Raw genomic sequence first — 21,369 nt, 5'->3', positions numbered from 1 at the left:
AAAAAAAAAAGGTGTTACAATCAGCGCAAATATCATGAAAACAGACAGAACAAAGAAAAAAAGGGAGGAACAAAGAAAAGAAAGACAAAAGACAAAGAAAGAAAAAAAAAAAGAAAGGGCTCCAGGGGACCGCGACTGAAACAAAATCCTATATCGACAAAAGGGTCTGGGCAAATCTAGGCGGTTGGGCTATATCAAGCCAGGGGTGCCAGATCTGCAGAAACTCTGTGTGTGTGTCTAACAGCATAGCCGTCAGTTTCTCATTAATCATTATAAAATGCATCCGATTTTTGACTGCTTCAAAGCTGAGGAGGGGAGTCTTCCAAGCCCTCACAATCATTAGTTTGGTAGCCATGAATAGATGTGATGCCAGCTGCCACTCAGAACGAAGTAGGCCCTCTAATGGTTTAAATAATAGCGCCCCATATGGGTTGCGCTCATTTGGAAACGCGGGCACTGCCTGAGGGCCCAGGGTCAGTAGGGGGCCCCATGAGATGCCCCTGGTACCTTTTTCATAGGCTTTTTTGAGTTTGGGCAAGGACACGGGGGCCCCATGATCCCCTATTGCCCGGGGGCCCCATGAGTTGTCAGTCTGCCCCTCATTGCGCCTAATATTTGTGTGAAACATAGTGCGGAGAAGGGCATAAACCCTTATCCATAGCCTGCAAACACTCATGTAGTACTTTTGATGTTGCTAGATGTTTTCTAACCCTAGTTATGAGGTTCAACCTGCCTCTGTCCCCTCCTGCTGTGGTCGATCTGACAACAACTATGAAGGAGATGGCTGATTTGTTGCTTCAGCTTGTCTTTGCTGTTAGTACTTTCCTTAGTCAAGCAACAGCAAGAGGAATGTAGAGGACGGGGAAGGGAGTATCAGCCTCTGCATCCCTCTTGCCATTGCTTGTCTCAGGAAGGTGCTTGTAGCTGAGACAAGCTGCAGCTAGGAATCAGCCGTCTCTTTCATAGCTGTTGTTGGATCTGCTGCAACAAGAGGGGAGGGTGGCAGGTCTGACCTAGGTTTAAGGAGCACTTAGAAACATGGGACAAAGTACAACATGTACTTTGTCCCATAGAGGTAGAACTGTCAAATAAAAATAATGATAAATCATCTTTAGATCAGATGAGAATAATTAGTGGCTTTTTCCCTACATTAATATTGTAATTTGGTAATATTGTTAAGTGGTCTGTTTATTTATGTGAAGGATTAAAAGTTATTTCTTTAGACTTCCTTAAAAGAGATGTATGGACTTTTAAAAAAAAATAAAAAACCTAGGTGGGTGCAAAATAAATCCGATGCTGCATCTGTCCCCTGGCAGTTGTGCAGTGCGAACTGATCGATCAAAGAATGCTGATCGCTCAGTTCCTCCCCCTTCACTCCTAGCAGGGAGCAGTGACTGTCAGTCACCAGCTCTCTGCTCTACCCCTCCAGCACTCACTGGAATGCCGAGTTGTAGAGGGGCTGGCTCAGCAGATTGCTGAGAGACTGAGCTAGAGACTTTAAAGTCAGGATCTTTGCAGAGCCTGGACCACATCAGCTGAAAGCAGGCTTTAGCCCACTGTCAGTTGAAAATGATTCACAGGAGTCAGGGCCGGTGCTAGACTACTTTGTACCCTAGGAAAGACCAGCTACTTGCCCCCCCCCCAAAAAAAAAAAACTTCACCTATAGTTCTACTTCACCCCTTCTAGCACACATCCTTTTATCCCTCAAATTTTCCACCCTAGCACAAACCTTCTCCCCCAAATCCCCCCTCCTAGCATAAATCCCTCCAATCCCGCCACCTAGCACAGCTTCCTCCAAATTACCCTTCCAAATTACCCTCCCCAGCACAAATCCTTCCCCCCAGTAAAAATATGTTTAATGTTTTTCTAATACATTTATAACCGCATTACTTGATGTATTTATACCTGCCTGGAGTCTGGTATTAAATGCATTGGAGTTGAATTTTAATAAACTAGCAATCTTGTTCTCAGTGTAGCAGTGGTGGTCTTCCACTTGTATTCATCAAAGTCGGCATAGATCTCACTTCGTCCTGTGAGAAAAGAGTAGAGGCTGGTATTTTCCCTGAAAACTAGCAGGTGGTAGTGACCCCAGATGCCTCTCTGTTCTTTCATCCAGCAGGCCACAGCCCAGGTAAATAAATCATATCATCTGTGTATGGAGGGCAACATTCAAGCCTTTCAATAAATCCGGCATCCTCACGTCTTCTGTATTCTGTCTGAAGTGTCTGCTTGCTGTTTGCAGAAATGAGAAAGGTTTTTGTGTCCGCTATGAAAGAAAAGTGAGAAAGAAATGAGTGAAATATTAACACTCAAAGCATTCCTTGGTCTCTGGAAGAATTCTGTTCAGAAGTTTTTTCTTCTTCCTTTTCATTTAGGAGCAATTAGAGTCTTTACTTTTTATTTCACTTCGTATAGACCATAGTCAATACATCTATGACCCCATCTGGGACTAAAGGGCCATTTTAAAAAGCGGCAGCAAACTCTTACTAATGCCATAATTCTGCGTTCAAGAGAAAAGGTAGACAGGGAAATGCTTTATAAATTTTCCTGGTGTCATTCAAATAATGAATGGTAGAAAAAGTCTGCAAAAATGGCTGGGAGTCGCACTGATCTGGCAGATTCATGTGATTGGCCTCTCCACCAATCAAGGAGTGTTTTCTGCAGCATTACGCACAGAACACTGTGTGGGATGCTGTAGGTTTAACACCGCTCTCTGCATTTTAGTAATGAATCATTGGCCATGTTGTTATGTCATTAAGAAATAATTTGCATGGCTCTACCCACTATCCTAAAGTAAGGAATAATCCCCTTATTTCTGAGAATGAGACATTTGTATACCTTCTGTTCTACGAAGACTCTTCTGTACTCTTCACCAATTTGTTTGGAGGGTATTTTGTATCCTTTAGTCTCTTCTCCCCTTAACTATCATGGTTACACTTTCTTGGTGGTCCTAAGCCCTACTCCATAAAAGTCATGATTTTCATGCACTGCACTAACAATGGTCAGCAATTCTGAAACAGCTGTCAGCCTTTTGCCTAAGATCAAGTGTAATATCTGTTATCAGTGTCCAGTAGAGGTACTCCTATATCATTATGGCCTTTTGGCTGGGATTGCTGACTGTATAGTATCTCTGATGGTATGATGGGGGTCCCAAGGGCCCTCTTCATGAGAAAGAAACCAAATTAAGTGCCCACTGGGTAAGTTGGGGGTGGAGGGTATTTCCCTGGTGTGGAGGGTTCTAAGGGGCCAAGTGCCTCCTTATTCGAGTAGTGCTGCCTAGTCTGCCTGGGTTGCGGAGGCAGAGAGCCTGCAAAGTTTAGCAACCCCTGGGAGATCCCAGTATGTATGGGTTTGGAATCTCAATGGCAATAGGCCACAACACCATTTGTTTTGTTTTTTTTTGCACAGCCTGTTATAGGCTAGGCCTTTTAGTCAAGGCTAGGGCAATTTTGTTACCAGGTTGTGAAGCCTATCCGCTGCACATGCTCCTTTTTAAAAAAAAATGATTATTATTTTTTTATATATTTTTCCCCGTGTGTGTCACATTCACTTATATTTATGTGCTTTTCACTCTAGGGTGTGGGTCCTCTAGTCTTCCCTGAAGTCTAGGGGGAGGATGCGTGGCCCTTAGGTTCCTTTCTTCCCTTCCTTGGGCAGTTCTGTCTTTGGGACGTCCCCCCACTTAGTACTTGTTGGTCAGCCTTGGCTGATCATGGGGAGAGGGGTTTGCTAAGCCTTTTGGCTAGTTGAACCTGAGCGTGCCTTACACAGGAATTGTCCTCTTCAAGAAGGAACCATACAACACGCCCCAAGTGTATTTTGTTGTGTGTCTTCACATACACTTTTTTTGGTCACTTATGGTGGCTCATAAAAAAGTTTTTTTTTTTAAAAAGTCTAAACTAGCTGTATGCAGTTTGAAATAAAAAGCTCTATAATATTGGGCTTTATCCACTGCAATGAAATGAGGAATCATTCTTTTTTGGGATTTGTGATGCAATGAAACATGTAACTACAGTACCTTCTCTTCTAAGAAGGATCTACCATGCTATGCAATGATTCAGTTGGAGGGTATTTTTTTTTTTCTTTAGTTGTTTCTTACTATGCTTTTCCTTTCTAATAAAGAAGCATAAAATAAAGGTGTGGTATGGAGTAAACACTGCAATGTTTCTCAAAGAATGGATAGCCATATTTCCCTCACATAACAAAGCCCCATACTGCTACTAACTGCCTTTTTCCCAGGTATGCTGCATGCATCCAATCAGAATATCTCCTGGTGATAAGACAGTGGCCAGATAGGTAGCATTCCAAAAATTGGTAATAAATATCCAGGTTTAATTCTATTCTGTTGCTCTATTCTATTCACGAACATATAGAAATGAAAGGCAGTAGCTTTGTGGAATATTGTAAAGTGCATTTAAAAAAGTTGTTTTTTTTTACTTTAAATACATGTAAAAAAATAACCCCCTATACAATTTTCTATATTTTAATTTCCCATTCTTACCCAAAAGTGATTTTATTTTAACTGTTCAGCGACAATACAAACTGCACTGTTTGACAGGGAAAATCAGTGGTTTGACAAATTAATAAAATTGTGAAAGTCATATCAACAGTTACCCTCAGGTGAAAATGATAAAAATAATGCAAATGAAAAAAAAAATCTGCTTCTAACTGCCTTGTAAAGATATGCAAGCACATTTGATTGTTTTTGTAGGTCACGGGTAAACATCCTGGCTTCTAGAATAAATTATTATGGGATTAAAAGAAGAAAAAAAAAGCTCAGGGTATAGACCAAGATTAGTTGTACAAAAATAAAAAATGCTTTTTTGAACAAATTATTTTAATATATTCAGATGTGAAGCTCTGGAAAGAAAGAAATCAACTTCTTTTAAATAGGCAGAACCATGGACTGTTCTGACATATCTCCACAGCAATTGTTCACTTGAGTAAATTGTTTGAAAAGCACAGAACAGAGATGAAAGTAGACACTAGAGAATAAAATAGTGGTAGTTCCAATTTTTTATGTCACACGGTAATACCGCAAAGGTCTAGGAAATGCAAGATTTCACAAGTCAGTCACTGGATTATGTATAAAACCCCCCCACTGTCAGATCCGTACACCGTACAGCCCTGGCAGCAAAAAGGCAGGTGACTATGTAGAACAACCAAAATCCAGTTGGAAGACAAAGCTTCTAGGAATGTTCCAATATTATTGCAAATAGACAGATGAATAACGTATGAAAGACATTTAGAGAGGTTCTCAAGGCTGTATTGTCCAGTCTAAAGACGAATTGGTAGAACAAACCCAAATCCAGATGGAAGACAAAGCTTCTACGAATGTTCCAATATTATTGCAATTAGATAGATAGACAGATGAATAACGTATGAAAGATATTTAGAGAGTCTCTCAAGGCTGTATTGTCCAGTCTAAAGACAAATTGGTAGAACAACCCAAATTCAGATGGAAGACAAAGCTTCTACCAATGTTCCGATAGACAGATAGACAGATGGACAGATGGACAGATGGACAGATGGACAGATGGATAGATGGATAGATGGATGGATGGATGGATGGATAGATAGATAGATAGATAGATAGATATGTAGCGCTACCCTCTTGAGGGCTGCTGGTATCGGGTCCCCCTATTTTCCTGCACAGCCAGGCAACACCCATTTTCCACTCTTTCATCCAAAGTCAGTAATCAGTCCTTGAGCTTGTTTTTTTGTTGTTTTATTAGGAGTCTGTGGGTATATGGGATGCCCAATAGAACTGAAACAACTTGGAGGACAAACTTCCTATATACAAAAAAGCAGAAAAATTAAATCCTAGACTTTCTACTCCCTCTGGAGTAGCTCTGGTCTCTTAATGGATCCGCACACAGTCCTTACTAGGAGCACTCAGTCCCCTTAAATGAACCTTTTTCAGGCCCCACATGAAAATCTCCTCATCCACCCGGCTGTCATGAAGAATATCTCAGGTCAAGGGATTCCGAGACACATTAGTACTGAATAATGTCCCAGGGAGAACTAGTTGGGTTTGGCACCGGACTCTCCCTTGTAGACTTAGGGGGTGTAGAGGTACTCACACTGTCCTATTCCTGTAGCTTTAAAACGTGAAGCTGCTTTCAGGCCTGCAACATTTTATTCTCCATGTCCTCTGCTTTCAGACAATGTATGTATACTTGTTGGGGGTAACGTCATTCTATAACATGTGTTTGAAAAATATTGTTCCAGTAGACAAATGGTTAAGGTGACTGAGTTACCCATCTGGCTATAAATACCAGGGTATGTTCCTGACACTTACTGGAAAAAAAAGCTCCTTGGATGAGTGGTGGAATGTCTTAAACATTCAACATTAACAGAGTAAGTCCAACTCCAAATATGTATTCTGTGAAAGTACACAAGGGTTTCTCTTTAGAGCAAGGAAATATTCAGTGACAGATTATGTGGATAACTAGCAATACACAACAGAAAGATTGTCCTCTTGTAAACAGGACCAAGTGCAAAAGTGTGATTTATTGCTTTTATTACTCTCCCTCTGTTATTGTTTGTGCTTTTCTCGGTATCTTTAGTAGTCTGGCAGCCAGGAGCTTGTTGAGTGCAAGTCCTAAGTAGTCATTAAATTCACAAATACATTTACTGGTTTTCTTGAACTGGAATTTTTATTTGGGGCCTGGAAGGATCTTATACTCTGATAATTCAAAATTGCATATAAGGGATTGTTTGAGAGACATAAACCCAAGTATGTTTCATGTTTATAGGTTGCTGGCCAGTTGAATCACACGTTGGCTTCTTCAACCTACCTGAATTAGCAGTCTTACCCAGCTTCTGCAGTCAATAGAAATACAAATGGTGGTTTCATACTGATTGATTTTTTTCTTAATGTTGTTGTAAACCTCAGACATGAAATACGAACAAAGCATTTATCTCTATAGTGTGTACTTGTCTCAGTGCAGAGCACTAAGTGTCATTTCTTTTTGCTGCCTTGTTCCTCTGCTATCAGCATGAATCATTTCTGTCAAGTTTTCCTGACACCAAGAAAAATATGGTGACAGGAGAGGAACCTCCAGCAGACTGACAGCCTCAGCTCTGTTTCTGTGTGTGGGGTGTGTCCCTTCCCTCCAATCAGCTCTCCTCATTGAGCTCCTCTGTATGTAGTTTCAGCTCTTCGCCCCTTTTTTTCTGAACTCTCAGATACACTTTATAAATTCAGCACTTTAAATGGATATGGAGAAGAGAAGACTACAGATAAACAGGTACAACTTATGTAGGAGGGTTTGTTTTATCTATGTGTATCACCTGAGGCTAGTCACTTCACTGAGTATATGTAAGAGTTTATGACCATTTTAAAGAGATACTGTCTGCGCACGCTTTTGAGGCCTTGTATGCATAGGGAATAAAAAAAGAGGAAAACAGCCTCTAAGTTTAAACTGGAAACTTATTTATTGCACCTAAAAGAGAGCAACTTACAGGAGGGTAGATAAAAAATATACACATCAATGTTTCATCAATAGGAGTCCACCAAGGTGAACAGTATAGTGTGCAGTAGTAGATGACAAACAGAAAATTGATGTTGCACTAATCACAATAATTCCACAGACATTCCAAGACAAATAATGAGGTGGAAAGACAATAGATAATACACCATAACATAATCAGTAAATGGAAGGAATATGGGAGTGAAGGGAAAGGTGAAATAATAAAGGTCCAAAATGAGGACCAAAAGGTGTAACTGACAATAAACTGTTATTGTGGGCAAAACGCACGGAAGTGATCAGGGAAAAATAAAATATTAACTAAATCACAGTAATAGTGGGACATATGAGTCCGTCACAACATAATTGAGATAACGTGAATTCAACTAATGAGAAAGTAGAGTAAAACGTGAAAAATACAAAATTAAGTGCTTAAATATTAAAAGTGGACAAACCACTTATCACAGAAGAATGACAATAACAACGCACCGTGAGGCCAAAAATTGTGACCATGCGACTAAAGGATCATAACACAATATGCATCAAAAGGCCATGTGACATAAAACGACTAATAAGTGACCATATAAATACCATAAATAAATGTGGCAAACATATATAGAGTGCAACTAGTATAAAACAGAAAATGGTGATACAAATGCACAGTGAAACCAAATGAATGTATTACTGTGCAACGTAAAATACAATGATGCAATGAAGAAGTAAATAGCGTGACTAAAAAAAATATCATAAATGCGATATAAAGTCCATGTGCAAAAACATCCAACAAAAACACATAAAAAAAACCAAAAAAACAACATGGATAGGTAAATGATTTGTGAATCCCACAACGGCTAAAATACCTCCGCACCCAGACCCCAAGGGGCCAAAAGGCTTTCAGGGCACTTACTGCAGGGGCCCTTTAAGTGGAATCCCAAACGGCGATGTCGAGATGATATCCCCCTCACTGGTGGACCACACTGTTCAGCGGTGGTAATATATCTTTCACCTTTGGACACGGAAATCAGCCAGTGCACAGAACTCCTGCCAGAGGTCCGTTGGACCAGAAAAAACAGCCAGCTCACAGCACTCCCAGGGAGACAAGAAAAAGTGCTTCCATAGTGCAATATTGGAAATGAATCAAATTTATTGTAAAGACAAATGTGCATTTACATGGGAACAGATCAAACAAGGCATCAATCACATGTGCTGATATGGGTGTACTGGGTGTACCAATATGACTGCGGCTGTTCATGTCGGAAATTACGTCACCACATTCCGCTCTCCGACCTACACTGTCACGTGACTTCATCAGTAGTAGATGATGATCAGTCATCTGTCAGTATCAGGTGAGCTGGTAAGATGGAGAGGGCCTGGTACCAAGGTCTGGAACGCATAGTGGAGCGCAGCGTGTGTGTTGATGACGTCACCAGGCATCATTGTGATGTGTTTCCTGATCATGCGCTGTGAGATGACCGTCCAGCTTTGTCAAGCTGACGGGGTACAGGGAGGTTGTGCATGGTGGGAGCTGTAGTCACTGCTCAGGCCTCTGTGCTATAACCAATCCCTACAGGTGAACTCCAGGCACAAACTCCCTGTATCCCATCAGCTTGACAAAGGAGTACGCTAGGATGGTCATCTCACAGCGCATGCTCAGGAAACGTGTTGCATCGACGCATGGTGACGTCATCGCGCACACGCTACACTCCACTGTGTGTTCCAGACCTCGGTACCAGGCCCTCTCCATCTTGCCGGCTCACCTGATACTGACAGATGACTGATCATCATCTACTGCTTCACACTATGCTGTTCACCTTGGCGGACTCCCATTGATGAAACATTGATGTGCCTATTTTCATCTACCGTCCTGTAAGTTGCTCTCTTTTATGTGCAATAAATACGTTTCCAGTTCACACTTAGGGGTGCCTTTCCCCTTTTTTCTCTCTAAATGTACCTTTCTGGACTCAGCTTTAGTCCAGTGAAAGGCAGGCACAAGTGAATTAGGACTCTGTTCATCCTGTTGGTCCAAGACATGCTATCTACTCTTTGTTATAACGCCCCTCATCTCTATACATCAACTATATCTTTTTGGGTCCAGCTTTATATGGTATTGTTATATGCATTGTTATTCATACATTGATGTCTCCTTGCACCTTATCCATGGTTTTGGTGCCACCATCAGATTGATTACAGGTTGCGCCCATCCCCTTTGTTTATTCCATGCACAGAGATGAGCAAGAGGATTCCTGCCAGGTTCACCCTTGACTTACGTCACATGACAGATCAGAGCCAGTCAGGAGCATAGGCTAAGCTTTCCTCAGCTCTGAATTCTATTGCCCTGACAAACAGCATGGCAGAGAGATGTTGGCTGCCGCAGTGTCAGGTGGTCTCAGGGTCAGGACCCATGGCACCTGGCAGAAGATGTGGGCCATGTGAACTGGATGTCTGGTGCTAGCAACACCCCTGGTCTGCGCATAGCTCAACCATTCCCCACCATGCTTCATCATTACCTGCCTACTGTAGCACGCTGCCTGTCTAAGCTCTTATGTTGACAGATATTGGATCTTGAACCCCCAAGATGACAGTGTCCAGGCCTGGTGGTTGGACACTCAGACTCAACACTGTCAAATAGGGGATGCCATGCGCTCTCCCATAGCTGCTCTGGAGGTTGGGGAGCATAGCTGGGTTACTATACATATCAGGGGGGTTGGCTATGTGTAGACACATTTTGGATAAAGTTTCCATATGTCTTTAATGCAGAACAAGAACATAAATGTGGCCTCCTGAAAGACATACCCTTTGATTTTACTCTTGTTGAAGACTAGTAAGCATAAATTTATGGGGAAAATTTCCATTGGGTTTCGTTGGCAGTGGGTGAGGGTGTTCCTGACTTATTCAAAGATGAACTTAAATGAAATAAATTGTGGACTTAAACTAGACTTGAGTCTAGTTGTTGAGTGTCTCTAATTTTGACCTTGGCAGTAATCTTCTGCAGCTGGCTGCCCTGTTGGCTTAAAGTTGTTGTAAACCTTTATATATACCCAGTGAAGTGATCGGCCTCAGGTGATACACAGAGATGAAATACATCATCCTACATAAGTTGTACCTGTTTCTCTGTAGTATTCTCTTCTCTACATCTGTTCAAAGTTATCAATTTATAAAGCTTGTCTTAGAGTTCAGAAAAAGGGAGCTAAAATTACACTTTGTAAAGCTCAGTGAGGAGAACTCTGAGAGCTGATTGGAGGGAAAGGATACACCCCCTCCACACAGCTCACAGGAATAGACCTGAGTCTGTCAATCTGCTGGAGGTCCCTCCCGTGTCGCCATTGTCAGTAAAACTTGTCAGAAGTGACTCATACAGATAGCAGAGGAACGGGGCAGCAGACGGAAATTACACTTGATGCTCTGGATAGAGACAAGTACACACTATAGAGGGATATGCTTTGTTCATATTTCACATCTGAGGTTTACAACCACTTCAATACTTATGGTTGGTTAATAATTTATGGTACCTTCATTTTCTCACTGGTCCTGAGGGTCAGGTGTCCCTAGGTACTGTCTTGGAATCCTGGAAGGAGGAGGTAGTATAGCGCAGAATCATGGAACATGAGACTACAGTCCCACCCAGAGGCACTGTGAAAAATATTTTAATTCTGGCTGCAGGCTTCCTGGATAGCACTTGCAGTTCATTGACTGATATAGATTTTCATCTAAAGTCACTAGTTGCAAAGGCAGTACAGTAACCTAAAACAACCAATTAAAATACCGAAGAAGTGGAGATTAGCCAGCGTACATGAATTCGTACAAACAGCAGCTAGATTTGGTAGAACAGTCTTTGAGAAGGGGTGAAACATAAACATATCTTAATTTTATGAGGCTGGACAGTAAGTGGGAATAGCAAATAGGTGATGTTGGGAACTTTATTTTGTCGGCAGCTGGAGGGTTGTAGATTGAGGGGGAGATACAGTATGTCGATTCTGCCGCCTAGCAAAGCTGAACCAAATCGGTGATAAATTTGAAGAGAGAGATTTACTTTCAGAGCACAACTTGATTCATAAATTCCTAAAAAGCAGCATTGCACCAATATGAAACATGCCCCAACTGTGTCTTAGTGGAAGTTGTTCACAAGTACAGCAGTAAATCCATTGCAATAAACTAATGCAAAGAGTAAGGATGATGTCTCGGATGCAATAATTCCTAATAGTCAACCAGATTTCTGTTTATGGACAGAAAAAAATAGATTTTGAATGCTTCTTATGGAGTATTGTGGAATGCACATTAAAATCTACATTGCGGTACCTTTAAAGCTGAGCCTGAGGCAGATTAAAAATAAAATAATAATTAGGCAGGTACATGTTCATTTAAAAGCTATTAGATTAAACTTGCACATTGGACAACAGGTTCTCATTACCCCTTCCACCTTCTACTCCATTCCCACAATCTAAAGTATTTCCTAGCATGGTAAAAAAACAGATCAACTATTGTGGAGCTAAATCTATGCCCTTGTCTCATCCCCTCTTCTCCCCATTCTAAGACTAGGTTCACATTTGTTCAGTGCACAAAGAAACACAGCTCCCTTTTTGAAGGCGCTTGGCGGCACTATTAATTTTTAATGGCACCCCAACGCACCTTGCTATCGCGTACTGTATGTATGTACCAACTGACAATACATTTTTATGCACTGTGATTTTAATAAAGAATCAAGTACTTGTTTTGTGCAATTTTCACATGTAGGGTGGCCAGGTGAAAAGAACTGGCTGTCCTAAATGTGACATGCAAAAATATGTGCCCACCTTCACACTTGCATAGGTGTGAGAGAAGCCTAAAGCTGGTCATACACTAGTAAATTTTTTGCATTTGTATGGGATTTCTCACTACATTTGATGACTTAATGTGATTCTAAAGGTAATTAAAAAAAACATCATATTTATCTGCTCTGTGCAATGGTTTTGTACTAGGCAGCCCGATCCTCCTTTTCTTGGGTCCCCCGCTGGTGCTCCTACCCCTCCGCTGTGCTGAGTGCCCCCATAGCAAGTTGCTTGCTCTGGGGGCACTCCTGCATCCTCGTTCCCAAGTTGGCTCTTCATGCCCATTGCCGCTCCTTGCTTACTGGCTATGATTAGCAGGAGCCAATGTCTCCCACTGCTGACTCTGAGCCAAAGAGGAAGGAGAGAGCAGAGAGAGTGCTCTTGTGCACATTGTTAGATTGAGAACAGGCTCAGGTAATTATGAGGGGGGCATGGGCTGCATGCAAAAGGTTTCTTTGTCTTAATGCATAAGATAAAAAACATTCTGCCCTTAGAACCACTTTAAGAAATGTTGTTCAAAACTACTTCAGAATTTAATTTGCTATTAACATTTGACTTTGCACTTTCTGAAATGACAACCACATTCACATCCACATTAGGTATTTGATCATTCCAGAAGAATTTTCCATCCTGCTCCTTTGAATTTCCTCTTCACTGTGGTAGAAAACAAATGTTACTAAGAATTATAAGATCAAAGAGCATTCTTATGTAGCACTAACCCCTTAGGAGTCGCTAGAACATTGGTGTCCCCGTATAGTCCTGCACAGCCAGGCATCACACATGTTCACAAAAGCTTGCATCCAGAGTCAGAAATTCAGTCCTTGAGCTTTGATTTTGTTGTTTTATTTAGGGGATTTTTACTGGGATAGGGTTGGGGGTGTACAGGATGCCCAAGGGTACTGACGAATTGAGGAAAACTAACTGGAGAGCTAGCCAGCATCTCCTTAGTGTACCACCCCAGACCCTAGATGAACCTCTGCTCTTCAACCAGCAATCTGGAGATATCCCTGAACAGGGTATCCAGTTCCTGTGACCTTAAGAAATGAACAGTCACTGGCAGGTGGCTAATCTTGCTTCCCACCAGAGTGCTCCTTCACCTATCCACCTTGGGGGTGTAGGTGTACTCACTCAGATCCTCTCCTGTGCCACGGGCGGGTTGGTGGCTGCTACAAGGCCTATCAGCTGGGCAGCTCCTTCCCTGCCATACAGGTTGTCCTCTCTCAGGGGGCCAGTGAGCTTTCCTCCTTTCCAGCTCCAGGTTTGCAGGTAGGTCTCATCCCACTGGGCCTCTTCACAGCCTCCTTCCTTCAGCCTCACATCTTCCTCTCTATCTTCCACCCTAAATCTCCTGCACATGAGCATGCTCGAATACTGAATGCCCCAGCCCTTTGCCAAGCCTTCTGTTGGAGATTGGCTAGGGTCCCTCAAGAGTGCAGCCAGCCACTCAGATCAACCCACTGCCTCCAGTGCCTTCTTCCAAAGCACTAGAGCAAAGATAAATTCCAGAGGGTCTGACCTGCAGAGCCTCTCAGCTCCTTACCATGATTTGACCTTTTGGCTATTACACCCAGGCTGCTACTCCGCCTTCCTCACTACCACTTAAACACTAGGTCCCCCTAGCTAAACTAGGAGGATGCTACACTTAAAATGATAAACTTTGAACAAAATTCTAGTAGTGTATAGCCAGCTTAAAGTGACACTAAACTCTGCTTTAAAAATGTATATTCTATTTAATATTCTATATTTTTCTATCACTCTCTGCATCCTTTAAATTTCCTTTTTTGTGTGTATGTGCTGTGATACAGCTACATGCCAGAGGGTGGCTACATTCGTTCTCAATGGTCCTACTGTATATAGGAACATAACCACCCTCTCTTACTTGCTCCTGAGATAGAATATGGATGTGTAATGTGTATAGAGCAGTACACATGACCGCAACTAACATGCACTGCTTGTTCCAAACAAAGGGAAGTGAAGAGGAAGAGGTGAGGTTCAGGAACTCATGTAGAATGTTACAAAGAAGAAGGAAAACACAGTAAGAAATTATTTCATGAAAAATAGATTCCAGGGCCATTGAGTAGTGGATCTGTATGCATTATTTTTGGAGATTAAGGATATAATTTTGTGTCACTTTAAGGCACTTCAATCCTTGAACTTCAGTTGATGAGCTCTCAGGTGTATTCAAAAAACCATAAGATGCAGTATCTTACTTGTATTACTTTGTTTATTGACATGTATCATCCTTTCTGAGATATCTGAGTAACCAAACAAAAGCTTGAATTTTCTGATTAAATACTCAATAAAAACTATCGCAATTGAAACCGATTAAGTGTATTTTCAAAAGCAACTAGTGCAAGTAATTGAATTGACCTGATATCACCCTCTTGTCTGTATGTTAAATAGGTGCAGTATGGGGCGGCAGCAGAATATTGCAAACAAAAATGTATTGCAGAACATGTAAAACAGTGCAAACAAGCCCACCAGGAAAGCTCACCTGGCCGGAGCACTTACAACGGTTCATTGCAGAGAGCTGCAGACAAGGGAGTTGGAGTGCGGCCTGGATGGTCCAACTCAGAAGAGGCAGACCTTGGCAATATTCTTTCCCTCTTCCTCCAGAACCTCTCCCTACAGCTAGTGCAGTCCCTGACAGATGGGTACCCTGTCCCTACACTAGCCACTGGCATATAGCATGCCAAAACCCAGGGGCAAACTCTGCATGACCCAAGATGGCCAGCAGGGTTACTTGGATCCATCGCATGCAATTGGATCACTGTTTAAGGGAACCGAGGAAAACATAGAGTAACCCAGTTTCTCCCGACTTCCTCCTCCAGTTGCATCGCTGCTATGGACAAGAGCCACCTGCAGTGGAGAATGTAGACTGTACCTGCCTACACTTATACAGCAGAGACACAGAAGCAGCACTAGGAACCAATCATTAGTGCTACGATGCTCATGTGTTAACAAGGAACATGATTAAAGGAGGAGAGTGACAGAGAGATCTGCAAATTAGTCTTTTGCTTTTCCATACCTGTCCAATCTCAGGCTTGGGGCAAGGGCAAAACTTGTATTTAACAACTGTAAAAAAAAAAAAAAAAAGTTTCCCAGATTAAACAGCTGTTGAATATGAACGAGGATTTGGTGTTCCACTTTAAACATTTTTTGAGTCCTGCCCTATAGTAAATAAATACAATTTGTGCAAAACAGATATACATAATTTGTAAAATGAAAGTCTTATTGGTGTACTTAGCATTCTTTCATTTTTTTCCAGCAAAAACACCCGGACTTCAGACACCCTGAACAAGCAGCAGACGCTGAGGATGCACATAGATATTCCCCGAGCACAACTTCTTATAGAAGAGCGAGACACAATGGAGACCATTGGTACGTTAACTCTGTCGCTGTTTCAGCCACTGCCTGGGGCTGAGTTGCTCGTGTACAATAAACACCAACCTACACCCACACAATCTATACCTCGAGCTCGGCAGGCTTTTGTGCATTAGCAAATAAAATTCTGCAGATGTAGAAATTACTTACAACAAAACATTTGCAGAATGGTTAACATTAAAGCCCAACTAGCTTTTTTTTAGACAGAAAAAGGAAAAAAAAGGATAGGCCCACTGTAGTATTTCAGTTGCTTTTTCCCCTTTGGGAATATTTCCCCTCATTTCCTGTGTGATTAATAGGGAGTAAATGATGGTAAATTTACTACCCAGCAAGGATAGAAATAGCAATGCCACCCCACCACCACCACAACCACTATACACACACATACTTTTTTGGGTAAACCTCTGCCAACAGAACCAAAGACACCAATTAGAACCTGTCTGATCTTGGGCACTCACAGTGAAATGTGTATTTATTATTTTTTCTATTTATACGCAGAGGCGGAGGGTGCAGGTCATTGAGGCCTGCCCTGATGTTGGGGGAGGATCTGGGGCTTTCAGATCTTTGTCCTCTCCTCAACCGGGGTTCTTTCTTTGGGAGAACCCCCCAGCAAATACTTGGAGGACAGGCTTCGACAGGTCCCTAAGAAGCAGGGGTCCACCTGGTTTTGGCCTAGGTAGACCATACTATGCCTTACCCCTATTAACAGCCTTGCACCCTGGGGTTTTCAAGCATTTAGACCCTTCCTCTTGAGAGGATGGACCACTTACCATTTCCTTGTGTACTGTGATTTTACAGTTCACTTTTTTGTTCAACGGGTTCGACACTGTACCGCAGAGCTCTGTAACAAAAAAACAAAACAAAACCTGTCTGAAGCTTTAACCTTCCTTAAATTATTTGAAATGAGGGGGAAAAGTTTTGGCTGAAGGTGGCCTTTAAGTAAGTGTAGCTCTTTGTTTGCAGGAGGAAAAAGAGCAATTTAAAGATGGAGACAAGTGCCTAAAAAGCTATAAGCCAAAGTCTATGGCAAGCTGTGACTGGATGGGGCTGAACTCTGTACCAAGTGGTACCTGTGTTTAGGGCCCTGTGCAATCAGGGACAAATGTACAAAATGCAGGTCTTCTGTGTTCTAATTCTGACTTTGACAGGCTGCAGACAGTGGGGCTTGGTGCTGTATGTTTCCTCAGCTGGATGCAGCTTACCATCTGCTGGATGAGGGTTAGCTGCATCAACCTGCTTCAAGTTGCTTTTGCATTCTAATTGATTTAAATGGGAAAAGGAGCAGTTCTAAAGCAACAAACGCTCATTGACACAGACCCTTTAGCAAGCAATAGATGATTCCATTTTCATTCCTTCCACCAAGGGTGGAAGGAAAGAAAATTGCTCAATTCCCCCATCAATACAGTCAGTGTTGATAGGGGAATGCATCCCGCAGCCCTATTGTGTTTTGCTGGTGGGGTTGGCAGGGGAATTTAAAAAAATCTAACAGGCTGGTTGTACTCAAGTCGATTGATGAATCGACGTGGGTGCAATCAGCCTGCCCATACTTGGATCGAATCTCGGACAATCTCTGCTGAACTGGCCTAATTTCGATCCATGTATGACCAACTTTACTACTATCTCTTTCCAGAGAATGCCCTGTTCTCCATTCTGTGGCTCTTCCCTTTATTGCCAAGAAGACTTACCCTGTTTAGTCTTCCCTTGAGTCTCACTTTTAAATAATTCAAAACAAAGAATAAGAGAGCCACTTATAATTTATTAAAGCCAAACAATGCATAGACAGTTCACCTGGTGCCCCAACACCTTAACTGCTCAGAGGAGCTTAGTCATAGGGTCACTCTACTCTACACCATACTACTATCTTTTCCCAAAGAATGCCCTGTTCTCCATTCTGTGGCTTTCTTTATTGCCAAGAAGACTTGCCCTCTTTAGTCTTCTCTTGAGTCTAACTTTTAAATAATCCAAAACAAAGAATAAGAGAGCTGCTTATAATTTATTAAAGCCAAACAATGAACAGACAGTCCGCATGGTGCTCCAACACCTTTACTCCTCAGAGGAGCTTAGTCATAGGATCACTCTACTCCACAACATACTACTATCTCTTCCCAGAGGATGCTCAGATCTTCATTCTTTGGCTCTTCCAGTTTTTTTCTTGCCCTCTTTAGTCTTCTCCTGAGTCTAGGTATCCAGCATAACTTTCTTCCACCACTAGACCCAGATACACCTGTTCTAAAGCTATGCAAATGCTTTTGTTATAAGTTAGTTGGAGGGCTTGGGGTTCTGAAATCCCTGGAGTTCCTCTTTAAGTGATTTTATCCCCAACTACATATTTATAAAATCTATATAAGTTTGACGTTCAGTTTTAAAGTTCTTTATATCTGTCAGCTGGGAGTATTCTGGTAAACCCATAAATGTTTCATAAAGTTTTCACAGTTTAGTGAATGTAGCCCAGCAAATTTTTCCCGAGATGTTCCTGTAGGACGCTGTGTTTTTCCTGTGTCTAGAAAACTACTAAGAGGATTACCGACTAATACAGAAAGTTGATCTGTCTCTATGGAGACACTTGTTTTGGAAACAAAATTTGCAGACCTCTTGCAGGGTAAAAATATTAATGATGAAATCATTACACCTGGACTCTAAAAGTCGTGCCCGAGAGCTATTGATCAGAGAAAGTGTATAATTTACAGTGGCAGATGTACTATAATTCACTTTTGACCTCAGTCCTGGTACATAGTATTCTACTGCAGGAGAATCTCACTTCATCCCAGTCATTGTTATGTAACATGTAAGAATGAAGTTAAAATCCCATTTGTATCCTCTTAATTTAATACTGCAGGGCAGTCAGGTTGCAAATACAATAATTAATGTGCCTCTTTTTTTTTACATTTTAACCTGCTAAGCGCTGCACCAGAAAAAAATGTCCTGGCAGCACTAGGAGAGTTAGACTGCAGCTGTCACACAAAAACAGCCCAGGTCTCCGACACGCCCCCTTAACACTGCTCCAATCAACATCCCTGCTCAGGTGATGTTGATTAGAACAGTGTTCAGTATTGGACCGCAGAGCTGCTTGTGTGTGGGAGACATGGACTGGCTCTCCTAGTGTTGCCAATACAGAGTATTTTATCATTACTGAAGCATTAAGTGACTAAAAAAAAAAGATGCATGTTTACTACAATATACACAACCTGATTGTATCACAGCAATGAATTAAGATTCAGTTGGGCTTTAAAGGAAATCTATAAAAGAAACCTGGAGGCTGCCATTGCTGACTTCTTAGTCTTCAAATACTTCTTGCCTGGTTGTAGTGTTGCCTCGTTGGCTTTATTATTATTATTATTATTATTATTATTATACAGTATTTATAAAGCGCCAATAGTTCACTCAGCGCTGTACATTACAAAGGGGGACAGAACATGTGACAGAACAATACCAATACAATGCAAAACATGAGGGGATCGAGGGCCCTGCTCTTTCGAGCTTACAATCTAGAAGGGAAGGGATAGTGGTACAGGAGAAGATAGCTGTGGGGGATGGAGTGGTAGGAAGAGTGGAGGAGCTCGGCAAGTTAGCAGGGGGTGGGGTAGGCTTCCCTGAAGAGATGGGTTTTCAGGGTGCGCCTAAAGGAGAGGAGAGTAGGTGATAATCTGATGGGTTGGGGCAGGGAGTTCCAGAGGATGGGTGACACCCTGGAGAAGTCCTGGAGGCGGGCATGGAAGGAGGAGACCAGGGAACTAGAGAGAAGGAGGTCTTGTGAGGAGCGGAGTGTGCGTGCTGGGCGGTACTTGGATATTAGGTCAGTGATGTAGTTCGGGGCAGTATGGTGGACAGCTTTGTACGTCAGTGTTAGGATTTTAAATTTGATCCGTTGCGCAATCGGAAGCCAGTGAAGGGATTGGCAGAGGGGGGTGGCGGAAACGGAGCGGTTGGAAAGGTGAATGAGTCTGGCAGCCGTATTCAGGATCGACTGAAGCGGGGATAGCCAGCGGCGAGGCAGGCCAGTGAGGTGGGAGTTGCAGTAGTCGAGTCGTGATATGATGAGGGAGTGGATGAGCTGTTTAGTGGTTTCTGGGGTTAGGAACGTGCGGATTTTGGCGATGTTGCGGAGGTGGAGTCTGCACGAGTTTGTTAAAGATTGGACTTGGGGCTGGAAGGATAGGTTGGAGTCCAGAATGACACCAAGTACTCTGGCCTGCAGGGCGGGTTTGATGGTGGCGTATATATGCAATACTCTTTCTTGCATATATACTTTGCTCCAAATTAGCACAATGTAAGTATGCATATCTCATACCTGATGATGGGTCAGTGAGGAAGCTGACAATTGTTATAGTAGTCAGTGCTACTACATCAATAGCCATGATCTTCTGGGTCCTGTGCAGGCAGTTTATCCTCTGCACACTAATCACAGGGTATGGCTCGCTTGGTATTGCCACCATTAATACAACACCTTGTTTTTTTTTAATAAAAGCATTCGCTTATTAGAAAGGTGGAGAAGATGGGCGGTGATTTCACAATAAATAAGGCTAAATGCAGGTCATAAGAAGGTCAGCAGCAGGTCAAATATGCTTGAATGATCCTATGAGCCTTTCAGACAAATGTTAAATTGATGTCACCGACTCAAGCTCAAAGCCCATTAGCACAAGCCTTTCAATCTATCAAAAATATCATCAAGCATCCTGCTGGAGCATCATCTGATTCGGACACAGTCGAACCACGCGACAGCAGTGGCATGCATCGGCAGGGAAGAACCAGAAGACTTACCACAGCAAATGAGGTAGATCAAATCCTATCCTGGACAAAACATGTCTGCCGTGTACATCCTAGACCTAGGCAATTGCCAGGCAGACTTCCTCAGCCTGAGGAGTGAGGACTTGGGGGTGGTCCCTACACCTGGAGGTATTGCAGGACCTGTGTCACAGGTGGTGGACAACAGATATGTACTTTCTGGCCTCCAGGTTCAATCCTTAGCTTTAGCAATTTCAAGACCAAGGTTTCTGTCATTTTTTCTAATTTTAGAGACCATTGGCTTCTCATGTCTTGATTAGGGCCTTTATACAGGATATCTTTCATGTAGCTTTCCCCATCCATTCTCCTGTGACTCCGTGGAGGCTAAATTTTGATCTTTGACCTTCAGAAACCATTGTTTGAACCCTTTAGAGATATAACTCTTCCTACTCTCAATGACATTGTGGTATTCCTTGCAGCCATCACCTCTGCAAGTCGAGTGTCTAAACTGGTGGCTTTACCTGCAAGGAACCCTTTCTGGTTTTGCACAGAGACAAGGGGGTGTTGAGGTGCATGGCTTCCTTCTTGCATGAGGTAGTTTCTGCCTTAAATCCTCAGTTATTCTTCCATTCCTCTGTTTTGCTCCAGTTCTCCCAAAGGAAATGTCCCTTCTTTGTTTGGATATGGTTCCCTTGGATTATCATGGCAAGGCCCTCACCTTTGCTTGTTGCTTGCTATCTAAGTTTACAGTACTGGTACAGTTTAATCCATTTCTGAGGTGGACTGTCTGCCATGTTTGGACAGATGTTTTTATTCCATCAGAAGTAGAAAGAAGGATCTAAAAACAGGCAATCTATTTCTCTTTGAACCAAATCTGTAACTTTTTTTATTCTCTCTTCCAATAGTTATTTCAGTTCCATTCAGTCTTTTTTGTTTTCATTCCTTTTTTAGTCATGGTTTTATTTTTTTACTACAGTTTTGCTAA

The 21,369-nt window shown here is 42.2% G+C and overlaps 1 protein-coding gene across 1 annotated transcript in view; it reads left to right on the top strand.

Annotated features, from left to right (window-relative positions):
* The window catches only part of DSCAM (DS cell adhesion molecule), a 765,341-nt gene that overhangs the window by 671,696 nt on the left and 72,276 nt on the right, over positions 1 to 21,369 (top strand). The window contains exon 29 of the mRNA XM_089677896.1: positions 15,547 to 15,659. Coding sequence (XP_089534022.1) covers positions 15,547 to 15,659 — 113 coding nt within the window. The remainder of the gene's footprint in view (positions 1 to 15,546; positions 15,660 to 21,369) is intronic.

Source organism: Staurois parvus, unplaced genomic scaffold (genome assembly GCF_062004578.1).
Source record: "Staurois parvus isolate SC_StPar_1 unplaced genomic scaffold, SC_StPar_1.0 ptg000195l, whole genome shotgun sequence".
Taxonomy (NCBI): domain Eukaryota; kingdom Metazoa; phylum Chordata; class Amphibia; order Anura; family Ranidae; genus Staurois; species Staurois parvus.
Note: the sequence above shows the minus strand (reverse complement) of the source record. Positions and strands in the feature narration are given on the sequence as shown.